This window comes from Fukomys damarensis, unplaced genomic scaffold (assembly GCF_012274545.1).
Source record: "Fukomys damarensis isolate Sample0158 unplaced genomic scaffold, DMR_v1.0_HiC HiC_scaffold_35, whole genome shotgun sequence".
Taxonomy (NCBI): Eukaryota; Metazoa; Chordata; class Mammalia; order Rodentia; family Bathyergidae; genus Fukomys; species Fukomys damarensis.
Genome location: NW_022900947.1, coordinates 37,723,070 through 37,744,268, shown reverse-complemented (window position 1 = coordinate 37,744,268; position 21,199 = coordinate 37,723,070). Strand labels below are relative to the sequence as shown.

The window sequence follows — 21,199 nt, the reverse complement described above, 5'->3', positions numbered from 1 at the left end:
TAACCTGGGCAACTTAACTAGACCCTGTCACAAACACACACACACACACGCACACACAGCACCCACAAAAACCTCTATCTCTACTCTCCAGATAAGGTCACGTTCTGAAATACTGTGGCTTAGGACTCTAGACTTTTTTGGGGGGTGACACAATGAAACCCATAACAGTAGGTAATAGTTACACATGAGCAACATTTTCTTTTTTTCTTTCTTGCTGATTTATCAGTTGCTGTCTTGATTTTAGTACTTAAGTGTGCTTTTCTTTTGCTCAAAGTTACTTGTTTTAGAATAATTTATGTTGTATTATGTCATCTTATTTATAAATGAAATTTTGATAACATATTTTATTGCCCTTAGGAAAAAATGTGCTAAGTTGATATACTTTAAAGAGAAATAAAGGGAAAAGATAAAGTATAGCACACAGGAAACTGCACCTAGTTAAATAAGACCTGAGTCTAGCTGTGACTTTCCTAATCTACTTTTTGCATCTGTAAGGTAGGGTTGGATTAGAAGATGACCTCTACAGTTCGCTCAATTTATGATCTAGTTATCCTGTTTAGTAGTGGTAGTTCCAGCTCTTCCAACTCATGCTGTCCCATTTTCCCTCAGTTTGTTACCAACAGTCAAGGTTTGTTGATTGTTTCTATAGTTTATGCTGCAAAAGCAAGTATAGGTGACTTTGCTGATTCAGTCTACACCTAGTGTGCTCATTACGCGAGTGCCTGTGTATCTTCCTGAAGACCTCACAGTGTGAGACAGCTGTGGAGGAGTGGGTAGCTAGGTGGTCTGGGGTCCCAATCCTGGTTTTCTACTTACTATATGATGCGAAGCAGGTTATCCAGCCTTTCCACGTTATGTTTTCTTGCCTGTGAAGTAAAGAAGTAAAGCATGGATAAGAAGAGTACCACATTCACATGAGAACATATTAGAGCGATAGGCTTTCAGTAAAAAAATGAAAGCTGTTATATTTTTTATTGGTCAGTTAGCATAACTGTTGTTTGTAATTGATCAGATATATTTATAGGGCCTTATTTCAAATCTACTGTCTTATGAATAAGAATATAGTTTATTTTACTTTTCAATTATGAAACATACTTTTTATACTAAAACAATGTAAATACCAGAGATTGGATATGACTAGAGATTTTTGGCAGGGAATTATTTGAGGTTCGTAGTTTCTCTTTCTTGCTTGGACCCTGAAACAATTATTTGTTCGGCATTGTATTTATTCAGCAATGTTCAGTCAGTTCTGACTTTTGATTTCTTCTGTTTAAGTTACTTGTGCCTCCATCTCTCCTTCTGTAAAAAGTGATATTTAACATCAACCTCCAGGGGAATTAAAGATATTTAAGTACAGTCTTATAAATAGCACTTGATATTTACAGGAAAAATGTTGTGTAGATAGAAATGATATTGAGTCAGGATTTGCAGCTTATAGCAAATGTGAAAAAATATTTGAAATGAAACTCAATTGTTTAAGATTTATGTTTTTCAGTGACTGGTTCCTCATGTGTCCAGGACCTACTGGAATTGCAAAATCTTGTCTGTTAGTTCGGAAAGGGCCCTAAGAGGGCCCTGAGTTGAAGTGGCTGTGTTATAGTGTGTGTGAGAACTTGTGATTGTGAGGAGGGTGAGTGTGCTTTCTTTAGTCGTAACCCACTAGTGTGGAGTAGAAACCAAGGGGCCTTACTGGGAAGTTGTACTTCTCCAAAGCAGGTTTTCTAGGCCAAGGTAATAGTCATAAAATTGGGTTTTTGTTTTGTTTTTTGAGACAGGGTCTCACTATGTAGTTGAGACTGACCTGGAACTCACTATGTAGCCCAGGCTGGTCTCGAACTCACAGCTGCCTCAGCCTTCCCAGTGCTACAGGCGTGCTCCACCACACCCAGCATACAGTTGGGTTCTTGAATCTTCTACATGGCACTGATAATAATAATTGGAGTAAAAAAAATTTCTCACTTTGAATTTTAGGATAAAGAAGGTGGTTTTATGGTAAGAGACTCCAGTCAACCAGGTTTATACACAGTCTCCCTTTATACAAAGTTTGGAGGGTAAGTAATCCTGCTCTTTTACATTTTTTTTGCATTTTTATTTTTTTTTTAATTTAGAGTTTTGTTTGAACTTTCTATATTGTATTTCTAATTTTCAACAGATGCTCTATTTCAGCATTAGCAAAGAAAATACAGTCTTTATTTCTGAAGTTTTTATTTTTTATGTAATCATATTTTCAATCATTTTTCCCTAGTTTTTCATACACGCACACACACACACACACACACACACACGCAAACACACACACACAGTCTGCCAAAAAATGTATACACACTTCACAAAAGAAAAACTTGTATAAATATTTAACTCTAAATTTATTGAGACATTATGAGAATAATACAAGTTACCTTTGGCCTCTGTAATTACAAGAGATGCTCAAAGCGGTAGCTAGTAGCTTCCAGACATTTATTAGTACAGCGAACTGCTGTTTGGGTGACCTTGGCATTGAGATTGCTGCACAGACATTTTCAATCTCTTCTCTAAGGGCTGGCTGTGTAGTGGGTTTTCTGTAACATACAACATCCTCTAAGATCTTCCTTGTGAGTAACACCATCTGTTGAAAAGCATCATACTATTTGTCTTTTCCTGACATGTGTATACATTTTTGGCAGTATCTCTCATCTGTCTGTCTGTCTATCTATCTAGAGTTGTATAAAAGCTTTAATAATATTCAACACATAATTATTTACATTGGACTAAGTACTAAGTGTGCAAAGTGGGCACAGATCTTGCCCTCCAGTACCTTAGTGGAGGCTACACAGTTAATAGGGAGGGACAGTAGTGTAGGAGTAAGGCCTGTGGCAGGAGAGTGATGTGTGTGTGTGTGGGGGTGGTCTTGGAGGGCACATATCCAAGATGTCTAGTCATTCATGCGTGTCATCCTAAGTAATGTACAAGCTGAGGCAGGAAAAACTGGACAGAAGGAGAGAGTTTCTGACCGTTGAAACTACCCGATCCCAGAGGTGAGAGAGGATACAACGAATTCAAGGAACTAAAAAAAGTGCAGCTGGGTTGGTGGAAGCGACAAAGTGAAGGAGGAAGAGAAGCTTGAGAAGTAAAAGCAGAAGCCAGCTAACATCAGTGTCTTAATTACTTTTCTCATTGCTGAGACAAGATAGCTGACACCCAAAGTTAAAGGAAGAAAGGCTCACAGTTTGGAGAGGCTTTAATCTATAGTTGGCTGCTCCAAGGCAAGGCATGACAGAAGAGAAACAGTCCTTGCCAAGGTAGGCAGAAAAGCAGGCAGCAGCAGCAGCAGCAGCAGCAGCAGCAGCAGCAGCAAGCCTCCCTTTCCGTTTTTATTCCACCCAAGTTACAAACCTACTGTTTGGTGCCACCCATATCCAGGGTGGGGCTTCTGTCTTCAGTAAATCCATTCATAACTATGCAAAACCAATTAGTGGACATATATAGTACCACATACCCTTAATTTCAGTATCACATATCCATAATCCAGCCACCTTCCATAAGCCCCACTTATGAGTGCATGAGGCTTGGGGAGGACACTTATATACAAGCCATAACAATTAGTGTTGAGGAGTCTTACCTTTATCCTAAGAGCAATGGGAATCATTATGAAAGCATTTTTAGCAAGTGGTAACTAGAGAAGAACTGGGTTCTATACAGGTGCTTAAAATGGAATACAAATATTTATGAATCTAATATATTTACTTTAGAAGTTCAAGTGTTCTAGACATTCAAAAATTCATGCAAAAAATAAAATAAAAATTTATGCCAATAACAGGGACAAAAGGGTGATAACAAATAATGATCATTTTAAGACTTTCAACTGTTGTTAACTGGAGTTAGTAAATCTTCTCTTTCAGTCTCAGGCAAGTGACCAAATATATTACTGGTGTTCAATTTCACAATTTCTACCTGTTAATGTAGAAAGACAAAACTAGGAAGAATATGGAGGAAAAATAGTATTTGTGCCTGAAGTAGAAGCGACCACGCAGAAGGAGCCTGTGGTTACCCTGGAGAAAGCACGCAAGAGTGAAGTTGCATTGTTTCAACCTGGTTGTAACACATTTTGATTTTTGTTACAGGGAAGGTTCATCAAATTTCAGGCATTATCATATAAAGGAAACAACAACATCTCCAAAGAAGTATTATCTAGCAGAAAAGCATGCTTTTGGTTCAATTCCTGAGATTATTGAATATCATAAGCACAACGCAGCAGGTAAGTAAACTATTAATATCTAGTTCAAATATTAGGTAGTGATTATTATATGTGCTGCTGAAGCAAGCACATTAGGTAGTGATTAAAATGGTCAGGCATGTAATACCTTTTCCCTTGAGCAGTTTTGTTTTGCAGTTAGTTAATTGTAGAGAATGACTGATATAAAATGATTGCATGTTAAGGAAGTGATATATATTTGTATTTTAGGGTAGTCACAAAAGTTGGTAGATGAGCTAGGATTTTATCCTACACTACAGGCTTCCAAAGAGTAGAGTCCAGATGCTCCTGGACTCTCGATGGGGTTGCACCCCAATAAACCCATCATAGGTTCAAATAGCCTAAGTTGAAAGTGTATTTATTACACCTAACCTACTAAACTCCTGTTAGCAACACAGTATGCTGCAGCTCGTGGGTCCATGCCTGACTGGGAGCGGAGGCTCACTATGGCCATCCAGCGTTCCCAGAGAGTCCTGCCGTGCATCGCCAGCCCAGGGACAGAGCCAAATCACCGGCCAGGAAGATCCAAATTCAAAAGTCAAATACAGTTCCCACCGAATGCATATTGCTTTTGCACTGTTATTAAGTTGAACTTTGTAAAGTCACAAGTTGTGAACCCTCTGTAATGATGTCCCAAATTTTCTATCTTTCCGAATCTCAGCCGCACCTAGCACCTGAGTGGTAACAAAACAAGCACCAAAACAGTAAGAATGGGAATCACATTTATGCCTGTAGAAGTTCCTTAGGGTGACATAGCAAGATATCTAGCCCTTGACTTTAACAAAGCAATTTTTATGCAAAGCCTGTTGTTCTTTAGTGGTTGTATTTACTTTGTTTCAGATAATGATAGGAACAGTTACTGAAATATAATTTACACATCAAAAACTTATCCAGTTAAAGTACACAGTTCATTGGTTTTCAGTGTATTTACAGAGTTGTTCTGTCACTGTAATCTAACTTTAAGAGCACTGTCATCATTCCCCAAAGAAACCTTGTACTCATTAACATTCACCCTCTACCCATTCTTAAGCCCCAGGCAACCACTGACCTACTTACTTTCTGTCTGTATAGAAATGCCTATTCTGAACATTTTGTGTAAGTAGAATCATACAGAGAATGTGGTCTGTTGTGACTAGTTTCTTTGTGATGGTTTAATGTTTTTGACAGTTGTGCATATTATATCATGTGTATGTATTCCATTCCTTTTTTTTTAATTGAAAAAGGCACCCACAAGTTTATTGAAATAATCAGTAATATAAAAATGTGCAGGGCTGGACACACAGGAATTATAAAATAAACTTCTAGTGATTGAGTCACCACGCAGAACCTAGCACAATATTTGTGGAATGGTTAGATTCTCAGGCCAGCATATAAATCTACACTTAACTCTTTAATAAAACAACAGTTCTGCAGTGTGATCATGCTAAATAACAAGACAGGATCAGCTTCTGTAATTCCAAACCTGGGGAGTCAAGATCTTAATCCTCACCTGTTGTTATGAGAAGGAACCTTTTATCTATTTATGGAAGCTAAGGCCTAGCTGGATGTACACAAACTGTAGACATATTGAGGTTGAGGGAGAAATTGCAGGAGATATCACTGAGGATTCTGGACACATATAAATTCCCAATAATAGTTTTGGCTTTGATGAATTTGCTGACCACAACCTTTAGAAATTAGCTCATGTATACTGCTTACATCTAATATATTCTAAGAAGGAGGTCTTGGGAAGATGGAATTTCTAATGTGGGCAGCCTTCTAGATAAGGTAACTATTCCTTTTTATTGATAAAATAATCCATTGCATGGATTGTACTTCTTGCTCATCTGTTTGTGACAGATTGGGTTGTCATGTCTCCTCATACTGGCTTCCATGAATAATGCCGATAGGAACAGTTTGTGTACAAGTGTGAATTATGTTTTCATTTCCCTTGGGTATTGATCTAGGAGTGGATTTGCTAGATTATACAGCAGTTCTTTGCTTAATATTTGTGGAACTAATTCATATTGATTTATCCCCAAATAACTTTTTTGTATCGCTTGTTATTTTCTTTCTTTGGTGTTAAACATTCTATTTTTTTCTTTTGTGCTCTTGAATAAGATTTATATTTACCATTATTTCAGTTCATGACAAACATGTATTTAACTCTTACTACACGGTAGGAAACAAGCTAGGTTTTAGGGAGAGGGTGTTGGATTAGATAGTCACTGATCCTGATTCGCCCAGATCTTACCTCCTGAGGGAAGACAGAGGTGTACATAACAGTTTTAAATGACTACAACATGTGCCGCAGTAGAAGAAACAGAGTGCTGTAAATTTCTATAGAAGCACCTCCTGTTTCTTATTGCCATAAACAACTTAGGTTAAAGGATTTAACTTACTGATTTCCAATAGTTGATGCTTACCATTTGTTAATATCTGAGTTCAGTTTTTATGTGAAAACTGCTAACATTGAGTTATGTCAGGCAAATCATTTTAATTTGAAGTAGACCAATGTAATTCTTGTTCGGTTCTCATACTGGAAAAGAAAATGAAGAAATTGCTGGTAGCAACTGTTAGAAATGTCTTACTATCCTTTAAAATGTTCCAGAAAAGAGGAAGCTAGTGCTGTAAAAACTGATAAAAACCATAGTATTTAAAAGAGAGTGTATTGGATGAATGAAAGTATATAGCACAGTGCTGTGTGTCCACGTAGGTGAGCAGTGAGTTAATAATTGAAAGTATTTTACAAGTGCATTTCTCATTTAGCATTTGGCCATGTAGAATGATTAAGAATGACTTTAACTGTGATACTTTCTTTGATTTTTAGGACTTGTCACAAGGCTGCGCTACCCCGTTAGCACAAAGGGGAAGAATGCACCAACCACTGCAGGCTTTAGCTATGGTAACTCTCACTTTGTGGCTGCACTGACTAATTTTCTTTGAACTCTTAATCACAAAACAAATTCAGATGTATAAAATTCTACTCAGTGGAACTGTTTTTTGAAAAAATAAGTTTCTAGTTTGGGTCTTTAGATGATTATACTTCATAGCTATTATAAGCCTAAGTTTTCTATCTTATTTATTTAATTTTTATTTTCATTAGTGCGTGTTTGCAGTACACAATGGATTGCATTTCTCACAGGGAGTTGGTAGTGCACGCACATAACACACTGAGATTCTTTTTTAAATCTCTTTTCTCCTCCCCTCCTTTCCCCTTCTTCCACCTTTTGGTCCTCTTCCCATCTGCAAAAGATCTGTCTTCCTGTTTCCCATTATCTGTCTTTTATTTTGTTCTTTTTTGATATTCATAGTTACTCATTTAAGAGAAACTATGCTATATTTGAGTTTGTCTGTCTGATTTATTTCACTTAGCATTATGGTCTCAAGGTACATCCATTTTTCTCCAAAGACTTACAGTTATCCTTTATGGCAGAGTAGGTTTTCTGTTTTCATCATTCATAATTCAGTGGAAAACTTCGTGAATGAAAAATAAACTTTATTATGTTACATGTAAAATAAATCCTAGCCCTTCCTGGTCTGCACTGGCTTTGTAGCTTACTTTCAGGGAAGTGAGGGTGGAGGTAACAGAGAAAGCTTCGAACTTGATTGTGTTTGTTGCTTCTGGCAAAAAACGGCAGGTTTAATTCTTTCTAACTTGGTAAAAGGGAAAAGGAAAAAAAAAAAGGGCAACAAATCCAGGGTGAAGAGTGATAAAGGAGGAAGTATTTGTTCTTTTTAACATACCTTAGTTTTCAGCTCTCTTATTAGCTGTGATGCAGTTTCCTCCTTCCGCACTCCTTCCTGCCCTGTGCCGTCACGCGCAGGCTGCAGCTCCATTTTGTGCTTCCCCAGTACTTGTTACCGTGTTATCCTGTAACTTGGATGCGATCTCCGTTAGTCTTCCTCTGTCCTCACTGATCCGTGCTGCCTTCTCCTGGTTAAGCGTTGTTGCTTTCCCCTCGTTTTACAGAGAAGTGGGAGATTAACCCTTCGGAGCTGACCTTTATGAGGGAGCTGGGGAGTGGGCTGTTTGGAGTGGTGAGACTCGGCAAGTGGCGAGCCCAGTACAAAGTAGCCATCAAAGCGATTCGAGAAGGCGCCATGTGTGAGGAGGACTTCATAGAAGAAGCTAAAGTGATGATGTAAGTCACTGTCTCCTTCCAGGCTTTGTTTTTGTAGTAAGGCCCCTCCCCAGCTAACCCACCTGCTGGTTTCTTCTCTTCTAATAACTCTGTGTGTCTGACTTCGTATCCAGGAAGCTGACCCACCCGAAGCTGGTACAGCTCTATGGCGTGTGCACTCAGCAGAAACCAATGTACATCGTCACTGAGTTCATGGAACGGGGCTGCCTTTTGAATTTCCTCCGGCAGAAACAAGGCCACTTCAGCAGAGACATGCTGCTGAGCATGTGTCAGGATGTGTGTGAGGGGATGGAGTACTTGGAGAGAAACAGCTTCATCCACCGAGACCTGGTAACCCTGTGCCTCTGTGTTCCCGTGCACTCCCTGGCCTCCTCTGTCCACTGGGTCAACCGGTGATCACTGATGGACTAGGACCCAGTTTTTGTTTCTAACAGTGTTACAGCATTATTATTATTATTGTTATTATTTTGGTACCGGGGATTGAACTCAGGACCTTGCACTTGTGAGGCAGGCAGCAGCTCCACTGAGCTAAATCTCTAGCTCAATTCAGCATTAATTTTAAACTTGGCAAATTTCACTCACCTCATCATTTTAAAGAAAACATTTTTATTAACTCTTAATAATTTATAGAGTATCTCCAATCAAGTTTTCATGCTTTATTTGATCCCCTGATAAGATCCCATGAGCTAGCTAGCCATAGGAGGTTTATTACCATCACTGTTTTAGAGGTAAGAGCGCTAGCCTCAGGGAAGTGAAATCATTTGCCTAATGTGATAAAACAGAGACACTAGGGTGACCTCCCTTCTGACTCAGTCCTAGACTCTTTTCCTCTTCCCACACTATAAACAGAAACTGTCTGAGAAATTCCTAATTTCTTTTATCTCTCACCACTGGGAAAAGATTGGGGCTTATGTTAACTTGTGAAAGTACAGAAAAAGAAATCTCGTACTGCTTTTAAATTATGGTGACAGAGACACTTCTGCGTTTTTTCTTTCTCCTGCTCTCTTCCATTCTTCTTTCCTTCTGTTTTGCATCTCCACCTGTTCTTCACAAATGTGTTTTCAGCATATCTGTCAACACCACTGTCAGTCTACTTTTAATTCTTCAACCAAAATAAAATATAATTTGCATTTAGGACTTTTCCCGTATTTTATCTTTAGCTTTCTTGTGATAAAGCAAGGACACATTTCTTCTAGAGTAGCAGCAAGTGACTTAAAAAAAATCAGTCACCTAAAACAGGCAGTGTTTAATAAGTATTTTACAAATATAAACTCATTTAATCACCAGAGTAACCCTAAAGCTAAGTACTATTACTATTCCCATTTTACAGCTGAGGAAACAGAGGCACAAATAAGTAAAATAACATCCGTAGTCCAATAAATTGTGGAGACAGGATTTGAACCTGGGAGGTTTGGCTCCAAAGTAAATACTCCTACTTCTTGCTGCTCTCTCTCTCTCTCTCTCTCTCTCTCTCTCATTTTTTTTGACTACTCACTGTGTAGCCCAAGCTGGGCTCAAACTCATGGTGAACCTCCTGCATCAGCCTCCTGAGTGCTGGGATAATAGTTGTGCACCACCATACCTGGGTATGTTCCAGAAAGAGTTAAAGACATTATATTACACGCATACCCATATTTATAGCAGCACAGTTCATAAAAGCTAAATTTTGGAAGTAGCCTATATATCCATGCACAGATGAACGGATAAGGAAACTGTATTCATCAGGGAAAAAATACTCTTATAAGGGCAATTGCCACATATATAAAATAATATTCTGAACAATCAGGGAGAAAACTACATTTCTGCTCATGGGTTATAATATTAAAAGTATATCTTTCTTCTGAAAAATGCCATGTCTGGTAGGTCTGTGCCACTCCTTGAGGGAAGATTTTCATGTTTCTGTCTCCCACGAGAAGAATCCTATTGACTGTTGGCTGAGTGGAGGCACAATGGATGTTTTAATATCCTGGAAACCTCATAAATAATGAGTGGGACACCGTTTCCCTATGGTTGTCCTTTTGACTATTTGGGATCGAGGTGACCAGTCTCTGGTTGACCATCACTGATGGTTTTGTGTTATTAAACTCATTACTGAGAACCTGGATGAAGGATTTCAAGAGGTGTTGATGCTTATTGAGAAAATCACCTGGTTTAATGAGAATAGAGCTGGAAGGAAAAAAATGGGTTGACCTTCCTATCGGTCCTTGTTTAGATGTGAGCATTGCTAAGGAAGGTATAGTAAGTAATACCTTATTGCAAACATGACTTTCTGACCTATTTTTTCTTTCTACTCATTGTTTCATATATCACTGGAGACACTTTCCTGGGGATAAAAATAATTTGTATGAAGGCATTTCTATCCTTTGTAAATTGTTGATCAGGTTACAGTAAATAATAGCAGGGAAAGTTAGCAACTCTAATGTTTTCTCTAATGTTCCACTCTAATGTTTTCCAGGCTGCAAGAAATTGCCTAGTGAACGAGGCTGGTGTTGTGAAAGTGTGTGATTTTGGAATGGCCAGGTATGGTTGAGTACATGCGCTTGGAGGTGATGTTCACACACACATTGTTGTGTAGAATTAATAAGTGTGGCAATTAATAAAGAAATCATATCAACAGTTCTGAGGCAGAAGTATTAACCATACATTTCGGTGTTAATAATTCTCTCCACTGGGTGGTAGTATAGCCTGCTAAATATACAACTTTTTGCTCCACAGTGTGGGTTGTATTTTTGAACCTTTGTTTTTACAAGACATTGTTTGGTGGTCAAATGCACAGTGTAACCACATCTGCAGTGTTTTGTTCACTTAAATTTCATAGGTTTAGTAGAGTATTAGAAAAGACCTTAATAAATATTTAGTTTGTCTCTTTCCCTCTGTCCATTTCTCCACACATAAAAATTAGGTGCCTGCTTACATGCCAGGCACAACCACATGAACCAGGGCAGAGATGGAGCTGTGTGTGCCCCATGCATAGGCACCGTATGGTGTGGAGGGAGGAGAAACATGAGACCTGCAAATAAATGGACGTGTCAGAGAAGGGGCCAGCTAGCAAATGGTAGCCTGTATATCTGACCTACCCCTCTTTTTGCTCACCTTTTGCATTTTTAAATGGTTGAAGACAATTCAAAGACCATTAGGCTGAAAATTATCTGAAATTCCAAAGTCAGTGTTGATAAAAGTAGTGTTATTGAGATCTACTTTTGAGTATTTGCCAATGTGTGGTCTGTGGCTGCACTCACACTACAGGTGCAGTTGAGGCTTGTCACGGGGCTGTGTGGCCTATGGGATCTGAATGACTGTACCTAGTATCTGGCCCTTTCCAGAAAAATATCTGCCCTCTGCCCATCTCTGTGAGAGAGACAGCTTAGGGTGAGGCAGGAGTGATAGCTGCTCCTTAAGTTTAGAGGCCAGGAAGACCCTCTGAGATAAGAACATTAAAGAGAGATCCAAAGGCAGAATGATCAATCAGGTGAAAACCTAGGCATGAGGTATTCCAGGTGGAAGGAGCAACAAGGGCAAAGCTTGCTGTCTGGGATACATTTGGGCTGCTCAGGGAACTGGAAGAATCCCAGGCAGCTGCCTCACGGGCATTGTTGGGAACAGTGAAAATGGCAGTCAAGGACCGGGTCCTGTGAAGCCAAGTTCAGGGTAGTGAGGGCAGGGGGCTGTCACTGTCAGCCTAGAGGTGTTAACTACCTGTAGAGGTATTAACTACTCTCATATAAAGCATTCAGTATCTGATGGGCAGTCTTCCATTTTCATATGTTCCTTCTGATATTTTAGCAATTTTTTGTTTTCATATCAATCACTGTGAAACACTCTGTGTGTAGTAACTTCAGACTTCCCTGACTGACAGCAATTTGACCCAGCCCATGGGAGCATTGTGTGCCAGTGACCATCTTTGTCAGTTACAAATACAATAAAGGAAGTTTGTGCATTTATTTGAATATTTTCTCCTGACAACTTTTAGGACTTATTTGCACATGTAATAATAGATACGTTCACCTTATAAATATGTATGGAACACATTACAGAAAGGACTGAAGGCTTCACATCTACCACTCCTAAGCAGAAATTCTCCCCAGAAAGCGCTACTGTTACTAGATCCTGTGTATCCTTCCAGAAGGACTTGAGTGTGTGCATATAAAAAGATGACATAGTATAGTTCTGAATGTATGTAGTGGGTGAAGACATCATGCTATATAAATATGAACACCACCATTTACATACTTCATTTTGCCTTTTTAATTTGTTTTTTTCCCCATATACTGTAGTTTAAGTTGTGCTCTTCGGAGTCATGGGGTGCTCAAAGCACGTATGTCTGTGCACCCCGTTCACCACTTCCTTTAGGGCGGCTTTCCTTTCGTATATGGGCCTTTGGGTAAGGTTTTGGTTAAGAGTAAAGCAGCTTTTAAAAAAAGTTTGAAAACTGTTTTATTGTATTCTGCCCCTACTGCCTAATAAATTAAAAAGATGAACACAAAAATGAAAGTGTGAGTGGTAAGGTTGTGATATATCCCTCCAGTGCCCCTAAATTATGCTGAGAGGAAGATGATTATAAGCACCAGGTGTGGTCACTGAGGTGGACTTGAGCTTCAGCTGGATGCTGGCGGGACTTTAGTCCACTGTGTTTTTGATTGTAAGGGTAAAAATGAAAGCACGTCTGGAAGATATAGATGGTACTTCAGAAGCGCAAACACATGGTGTATCTCCCTTCAGGTATGTTCTGGACGATCAGTACACAAGTTCTTCTGGTGCTAAATTCCCTGTGAAGTGGTGTCCGCCTGAAGTGTTTAATTACAGCCGGTTTAGCAGCAAATCAGATGTCTGGTCCTTTGGTAAGCTCTGCGCTTCACAGTCCCTCAGCTCTGCTTTGTGGAGGAAACTGGCACATCGTTTGGTAACCCTTGCCTTTTTTTCAGGTGTTCTAATGTGGGAAGTATTCACTGAAGGCAGAATGCCCTTTGAGAAAAGCACGAATTATGAAGTGGTAACCATGGTTACGCGAGGCCACCGACTCCCCCGGCCAAAGCTGGCGTCCAAATACGTGTATGAGGTGATGCTGAGATGCTGGCAGGAGGTATAGATATTTCTCTTTCTCATGAGTATCCAAAACATGTAGGAGTTGGGCTTGGTGGGTAGATAACATATAGCCTTTGTATCCTAGAAAGGTGGTGTGTGTTTCATAGTGATTTCAAGCTGCAGGTGGGAAGCCAGCACCCTCAAGCCAGTTCAGAGTACTGAAAAGAACTGGAAAGTGCTAACAATAAATTTCATACACTCAGGCTGCTCCCTTACTCCTAAATGGCAGTCTTTCCCCTCTTGGCTGAGCCAAGGTCTAGGCAATCGGCCTGGAGAAGTTGCTCTTTTCCTTCCTTGAGTCATTTGTGGAGTGAAATCTCATTCATTTCCCAAGGAGAATGTTTCCCCCAAACTTCAACTTTCCAAGATCTCTTTACTCAGCCTCTGGAAATTCTGGAGTGTCACTTCGTGGAAGACCTTAGTCACCAAAACAACTCTTAAAAAACAATGACATTAACTTATATGTATTGTGTACTAGGCCCTGTACTGAGTGTTTTAGATTTAGTTCTCAAAACAGCCTTTTCAGGTGTAGAAGCTTTTACAGTGAGTGTTTGGTAGATGAGAAGATTAAGGCTTAGGAGGTTGATGCTTGCCTGAGCCAGTTAGCTACAGAACAGGAGGTGCTTGTCTGGCCCTACAGCCCAGCCTCACCTTCACTTGCTGTAAAACCTCCTGTGTCCCAAGGGCACCGATTGGAATGGGCAGAGACAGTCTGGGCAGGAAGTGGTATTGGGGGCAAAAGGAGAACAGCACAAAGGTAAGGAGGAGGTTATAAACATGGTGGGAACTCGAGGGTGGAGATTGGTCTGATAGAGAAGAGAGCCCACGTGAAGCTTTTGTGGGAAATGAAACTAGAAAACAAAGGATGCGGGGAAGGGCAGGTTACAGTGCCCCGCACATGAACGGGACCTGATCTCACAGGCACCAAGGAGCTCTGGGAGATCTTTGAGCAGGGACAGGAAAGCGTTGTCTTGGAGATACTCCTCTAGCAGCAGCACCGAATGGTAATTAGAGCAGAGACAGAGGCCAGCCTCTCCCGGCCCCAAAGCTGTGGTCGCCTCTCTGCAGTTCGTGTTACAGGAGCTGGAGCAATGAGACCTTTCTCTGGAGTGAATTCTGGCGCCATCAGTTTTTCTTTTTTAATTGTAGAAGCCAGAGGTAAGGCCTTCCTTTGAAGATTTGCTGCGCACGATCGATGAACTAGTTGAATGTGAAGAAACTTTTGGAAGATGAATGGTTCCGTGACCAGCGGCTTCCAGATCCCGAAGCCTGAGGAGGAAATAGCAATTGTGGCTGAATTAATTTGGCACCTGGATGTGTGGACTGGTTAACTTACAAAATCAAACACCTATGCGCTTGCTTCTAGAGCAGCCTTAGCTCTGTGACTGAGCGAGCCTTCCACACTGGAAATGTTACCTCGGAGCTGGTGACCAAAAACATTCACCCTCGTCATTCCTCAGCAACCTGAGTGCTGACAGCGTGCCGGGCACTTTGCCCGCTTTGGGGTACTCATGGGACTATGTTAGCTGGTGCCAGTAGAAGGCCTGGTATCGGGGAAGGGGGGGCACCGGAGCTGTTGTAGGCCCCTTCTCTTCCCTTCGACTTCTACAGAAATCTGCGCCTGGGGCACTGTCTGAATCAGGAATCTACCCTAGATAAGTACCCAACTTTTGTTTTGAAGACATCCCTGTTTCAAGACTGTTAGTATTACATTTATAATATTTGTATGCTGTATATTTTGTAAATACATATAATATGTAAAGTTATATATTTATAAGAAACACGAGTTATCTTTCAATTGAATCCGTAATTTTTATATATTTATAAGAAACATAAGTTGTATGTTAATTTTGTAATATTTCCAACTCACATTCTTAGGATTAGAAACTCCAAGAACTGCAGAGCTCCTTTCTTGTGGATCAAATATTCCTTACCCGAGAGAGGAAAGTGGGTCCTTTTTAAACTCCCTTTTACTTAGGTAGTCTTGTCTGGGCCCCATATCATGGTTACTTGAACCTGTCCACCGTGGGCACAGCTACTTGGAATCAGGTGAAAATACAAAAGAGGAATCAGTTGGTTCCTAAATCTTAAGATTTGCTCCAGGGTCCTGATACTCTGGAGGTGCAGGGCCCGGGAGCAGAAGGATCAGGTGATGTTAACAAAGAACACCACCCTCCTCCAGCAGGCCCCCAGGAGTAGCTTGAGCTCCGGCAGAGGAAAGGCAGCTGCCGAGGGAGATGGAGGTGGTGTTCTGAGCGGTGTCCCAGATATTTCTAAGGGGTCTGGTTGGACTTGGCTTCCCATCTCAGCGAGACTGTTACAGCCTACCATAAACCCTGCTGCCCCTTTTGTCTGAGGGGGGCTCTGACCCTTAACTACCTCTAAGACGCTAACTGAACTGGAGCCTGCCTTTGTTCTCATGAGCGCCCGGAAAGGATACTGCCTCATTCACCAGTAGCAGAGACCACGGGAACACATTCTTGGTCTTCGTGGGAGTAGAAAGCTGAGGAAGACAAGGGACCTCCTTCAGGAATTCCGTTCCCACCAGGACTGCCATTGTCTCTCCTGCACTGTGAGGCATTTGGTGAACACGTGGACCAGAGCTGCTCTGAGATCTTCACTCTGATCCCAGAGAGAGAGATCTTTGCAGTCTGGAGTCTGTGTGCCTGGGAGTCCATCTACTGAAGGCTGTGTCCATTGCGTTCTTGGTTCTTTTTTTTTTCTTAAGGAAGAGAAGTCACAATTTGCCACATTCCCCTTCTCTTCCTGTTTAACAAAATAACAAAATCATACATACCTTGTAAGTGACCTGTATCTCATCCAGGAAGGAGGGCGCTAAAGAAGCTGGAACTTACTATCCTGCCGTACTCCACCCCTTCCCTTCCTTAGTCTTTTCACCTGAGGAGCATGGGAAGGAGGAGGCTTGGTGGAGCGAGGAGAAGTTACAGTTCCTACCCTGTCATCAATGCTTCTGATAGGAAAACAAGAAAGATAATACTCGGCAACTTTTGGGAGCATTTTCTTTAAAAATCTTTAAATATTCCTCCCTAAAACTTAAAGTTTTATAGCTAAGGCAAAAGATGTCATAAAAAAAAATAGAAATACCCACCCAGAATGTAAAAAAGGTTTTAATCTTTAAGGCAGGAAATAGCAAGGGAAATGTGAATCCGCTGTCTTCATTAAAGTTGCACCCTTCATGGGTTAGTGTTTGGTTGTGTTTTCCAGTGGGATGAAGTGAAACTCTGTAGTACATTTTGCATTGTTGATATTGTTTTCATATTTCTCAGCAGTTCCTGAGTCACCTTGTAAGAGTAGTCAGTTTTTAAGTCTATCATTGGATTGTCTCCCATCCCCAAATAAGGTCCCTGCAATGTCAGTCCTGAGTCCTGGGACAGAACTTGATATTCTAAAACCTAGAATCCAGTTGTTTTTACCACCAGTCATGTAACTTTGGGCTAGGTCCCTTATCCTATCTGTTCCTTTATTTCATTGTCTCTCCAGAAAGGGCAGTCTGACTTGATGTTTTCAGGCCCCTTTTACAAAAAGTTTGTAATTTCTTGAAAATGTTGTTTGTAGTCTCCACCCACACATATAGGAAGGAGGAAATAATAGCAACCCCCCCAGGATGCAAATGATTAAACTTTCTTCTGTAGGCCACGAGTTTATCATTCACATGCTTTGAGGTTTTAGAATAGGAAAATAGGAGGGGTTAACTTTGCCTGTGAGAAATGTCTTGGGCGAACGACGATTTCAGTTAAAAGATGTGTTTTTGTGAGTGGAGCCTGGCTGAAGAAATGAAGACTGCCTTGTGTGTCCCTGCAGAAAGGCAGCCATGATTCTGTCCACCTGTAAGTAACATGGGCCTGGTAACGTGTTTTCATGGCTTGTTCTGGGTGCATTTTTGTATGTAAGAGGACATTTTGTCTAGGCTGGCATAGCACACTAGTGGAACTCTGAAGACAGTGATAGGGTTTTGTTTATTTAGATAACTACTGTGGTGATGAAATGCTAGTAAATTTTCAGCAATGAGAACACAAATGAAAATAGATATCATATCCTTATATCTGTAACATGTGTTGAAGTACAGTTAGTGTTAAGTGTTTGTTTTTATACTCTTTTTTTTTTTTTTTTTTTTTTTTTTTTTTTTTTTTTTTTTTTTTTTTTTTTTTTTTTTTTTTTTTTTTTTTTTTTTTTTTTTTTTTTTTTTTTTTTTTTTTTTTTTTTTTTTTTTTTTTTTTTTTTTTTTTTTTTTTTTTTTTTTTTTTTTTTTTTTTTTTGCTCGCTCTCTTTTTTTTTGGTACTGGGGATTGAACTCCAGCCTGTGTGATTTTGAAGCAGGTGGCAGAACCACTGAGCCAAATCCCTGGCAAAGTGTTTGTTTTTAAAATGTTATTAAGTGTACAGAACTTAGGGTTACAGGCCAGGAGACTGAGTGCTAGTTCTGGCTTTGTTACATCCTTAGTGGTCGCTGCCAGCCACTTCTTTATGTCAATTTCCTGTCTAAAATGAGGACTGCATTTTATCCACTTTCTCCCAAGATATCTCAGAGAAAGCACAGATAAAAATGACTGATGCAGCATGAACTTAATTTTACTGTTGCTTTGGAAGACTAGTCAGTACATTTTACAATTCTTGGAAATGCTTATTTTATCTATAAAACTCAGAGGACTTAATTGTGCACATAGTCAAAAATAGGGAAGAGGGCCAGGGATTTAGCTTGGTGGTTTTGCCACCTGCCTTGCAAGCTCAAGGTCCTGAGTTCAATCCCCGATACAAAAAAAGGGGGGGGGTGTTAGAAAAATGTTGTCTGTAGTTTGAATTCTCAGTGTCTCTGGAATCTTTATCAAAGTTCAGTCAAATCAGATTAGGCCAGCTATCTAAGTCAAGTTTTTACATTCCTCATTTTTAGGTGGCAATAGGAACATTGCCATTGTTGGTAGTATTTATAAAAAATAAACCATGCTATTTCAGTTGTGCCTGCCCAGGTGTAACTTACAGCTCTAATCTACTCAGATAAAAGGCTCCTTGCTGGCAAAAATAGAGGCCAAGCAGATCAAAGTAGAAAAAGCTAAAAAGCAACAACATGTGTCTGCACCTCCCCTGCTGGCAGGACAGAGCTGAACAGTGACATAATAAATATTAAAAGCTGTGAAAGCATTGGTCCATTTCCTCAAAGGAGAGAATGCGAGAAAAGGCTGAAAATCATAACAGGAAACGTATAGATATATAGATATAGATATATATTATATATTATATAATAATAATAATAATACTTTTTAGGGCTGAGGGAAGCCTTAGACTGCCTGGGGGATGAAGTAAGAGGCTACCTATGGGAGATCTATTTTGAGGAACATTCTCTCTGGCAGAAAAAGGGATGGTTTTGATGCAATGTCTTCCAGCTGATAATGTGAGTTGATGGGTGGAGTCACCTGTTTCCTTCTGCCCTAAACTGCATTGGGACCCAAGTCCATTTTCTTCTGGGTAAGATAATGAGTGTTTGCAGTTGTCAAGGAGAAAGCCCAGTAGCGCTTCAGGGTGTATCAAAATTAATCAAAAAATGTTGATGTGTTTGCCCAATACCTTTGTTGTTTTGAGGGCCGTGCTGGCACTCTGGCTTCATAGACTGCTGTGGGGTAGAAGAAGGTCCCTGTGGGAGGTGGGACGGCAGATTCTGAGTGGGGACGGGCACTGCTCCAGGGAAGTCCCACTGGAGAAGTGAGACTGGAGTTGCCAGGGTTTCCGCCAGCTAAAGGCTGCCCCCTGCACAGACCTAATCCAGGAACATTGCTCAGACGAAAGGCCAAGGCAGAGTGGCTAAAGGTTCGGAAATTTTGTCTCTTGCCTCCCTTGCAGGCCATTTTTGCCTAATAACTCTGCTTTTTTTTCCCTTCCAAATTGAGAGAAAGAAAATTATGTAAGTGTCTTTTAAATCAGTGTGCCGGAAGCATGCCTGGTTAAAATACATGTTTCTGGCCTCCATAGTTTGGTCCGAGGGCAAGAGGAGGACCCTTTGAGCACATTGCCTGTCTTTCTAAAGCTCTCTTTGGGGTCCTGTCCCTTGGCTGTCACAGCAGCCCCACTAGTTAGTATCATCCATTATCATTCTTATTATTAACACGAAGGCAAGGAGGGTGGCTGGAACGGGCAGCCTCTAAAAATGTTCCCAGTGGAGTCACACCCGTGCAGGAGTCTTCTTCTTCAGTATGAGCTGGACCTCGTTCCTCACTTCTCATGCATAGGGTATGGTAAGAATCATGCCTGTCCCGTCTGAGGTGAGGCTGCATGAAGGCCAGGCTCTGGTATTGGTGCTTTCTGGCTCTCTATCTAGGATCATGAGCTGCCATGTTGTGAGCCCTCTGAGGCTGCCTGCGGGGAAATCCCATCTGGAGGAAGCGAGGCCCCCAAGACCTGGCAGGGGCCCAGAGCATGAGCTTGGAAGTAGATTTCCCATCTCAGGTAAAGCCCAGCCTTTTTGCAATCAACTTCATGTAAAGCTTTGAGCCACAGGTGCCCAGCTAAGCTGCTCCTGGACTCCTGACCCACAGTGAGGGGAACAGTGAGATCATAAATATTTCACTAGGTCTGGGTATCGTCTGTCCACAGATCAAAAACTTGTCTACTGTCACTACCATTTTGTCTCTGGAGCTGATGTCCCTTTTAAAAAACAGTTAAAGTTGACGCTAGGGTATTGAAATAATTTCATTCTTTCCTCTTGTAACTGTCTAAAGTGAGTAACAATGCTAACTGCAGCCTCCACCATTACCGCCTCTGTCAGGGTCCCAGCCTTCTTGCTTGCTGACCTGCAGACCCTGCCATTCCTCTGCAGAACCCCCTTGTCCATTGTCATTGCCCAGTACCAGCCTTGTGGCCTAGCTGGCCACGTCTGCATCTTGCCAGCTGGTCAGATGTCTTGTGTGTGATATCTGCAAGATTACTGTGAACTTGGAGCCCACAGACAACAGAGTTCTAAGAAGCAGGACTGAGGTGTGGAGGCGGGCAGAGGTTGTATGGGAGGTGACTGCAGAGTCCTGGTCACACAGCTCGTTATGGGGAGGAAACCAACATTGTGCAGGGCTTCTGGGTTCTGGGAAGGTCTTTGTTGCCTAGGGGTTTGCCCTGGCTGTAGCTGGGAAACACATGACCCACGTTCCAGTGAGACCGCTGCCTTTCCTTGTAGCACTGTGCTCCTGGGAACACTGGTTGCCCAGGACCAGGTGCCCCTTCCTCTCCTCACATTTCTATAGTCTTCTTCTCACCCCTTCTCTCAATGTGCTTCTTCAGGCCCCTGACACTTTTCGCTCCATTCTTATCTTTCACGTGAATTTATCCCTTTACTGTCTGTCCCATTAGCCAGGGGAATCTTTCCTCTCATAAACAAATCCCCTACTCCAGGAATTCTGCCTACTTTGAGGTTTCTTTCAGACAGTCTAATGTTGAACAATAAAACAGTTTGGGGTCTAAGTTCTTCACTTATTTTGTCAACACATGTTTAAAAAAGTAACACTTCTGGTGGCCATTGCTTCTTAGATGACTAGACATTGTAATATCAAATGGCCAAAGGCACACACACTCACATACAGGAATTTAACACCTTAAATGCATGAATTTAGAATGAAAGAGAGCTTTCTAAATTGAATAAACATTTCTATGAAAAACTCCCTATAGTCTTTCTTTCCTTTCTCCTTCCCACAGCCCCCTTGGTGTGGTTTCACGGTTTGGCTTTGGAAAGCCTTTTACTCTTTTTTTTTTTTTTTTTTTTTTT

The 21,199-nt window shown here is 40.9% G+C and overlaps 2 protein-coding genes across 4 annotated transcripts in view; both read left to right on the top strand.

Annotated features, from left to right (window-relative positions):
* Positions 1-15,153, top strand: part of Tec (tec protein tyrosine kinase) — a 111,470-nt gene extending 96,317 nt beyond the window's left edge. For 2 of the 3 annotated variants that reach the window (XM_010640204.2, XM_010640205.3), the window contains exons 10-18: positions 1,972-2,051; positions 4,101-4,234; positions 7,041-7,115; positions 8,184-8,355; positions 8,469-8,685; positions 10,811-10,875; positions 13,075-13,193; positions 13,278-13,435; positions 14,587-15,152. In XM_010640204.2, the coding sequence (XP_010638506.1) occupies positions 1,972-2,051; positions 4,101-4,234; positions 7,041-7,115; positions 8,184-8,355; positions 8,469-8,685; positions 10,811-10,875; positions 13,075-13,193; positions 13,278-13,435; positions 14,587-14,670 (1,104 nt within the window). In that variant the 3' untranslated portion in view covers positions 14,671-15,152. Of the gene's footprint in view, positions 1-1,971; positions 2,052-4,100; positions 4,235-7,040; positions 7,116-8,183; positions 8,356-8,468; positions 8,686-10,810; positions 10,876-13,074; positions 13,194-13,277; positions 13,436-14,586 lie in introns of all 3 variants that reach the window. The other variant, XM_010640206.2, reaches the window with a different exon arrangement.
* Positions 15,154-15,205: 52 nt separating this feature from the next.
* The window catches only part of Txk (TXK tyrosine kinase), a 71,291-nt gene continuing 65,297 nt past the window's right edge, over positions 15,206-21,199 (top strand). The window contains exon 1 of the mRNA XM_010640202.3: positions 15,206-17,285. Coding sequence (XP_010638504.1) covers positions 17,270-17,285 — 16 coding nt within the window. The 5' untranslated portion in view covers positions 15,206-17,269. The remainder of the gene's footprint in view (positions 17,286-21,199) is intronic.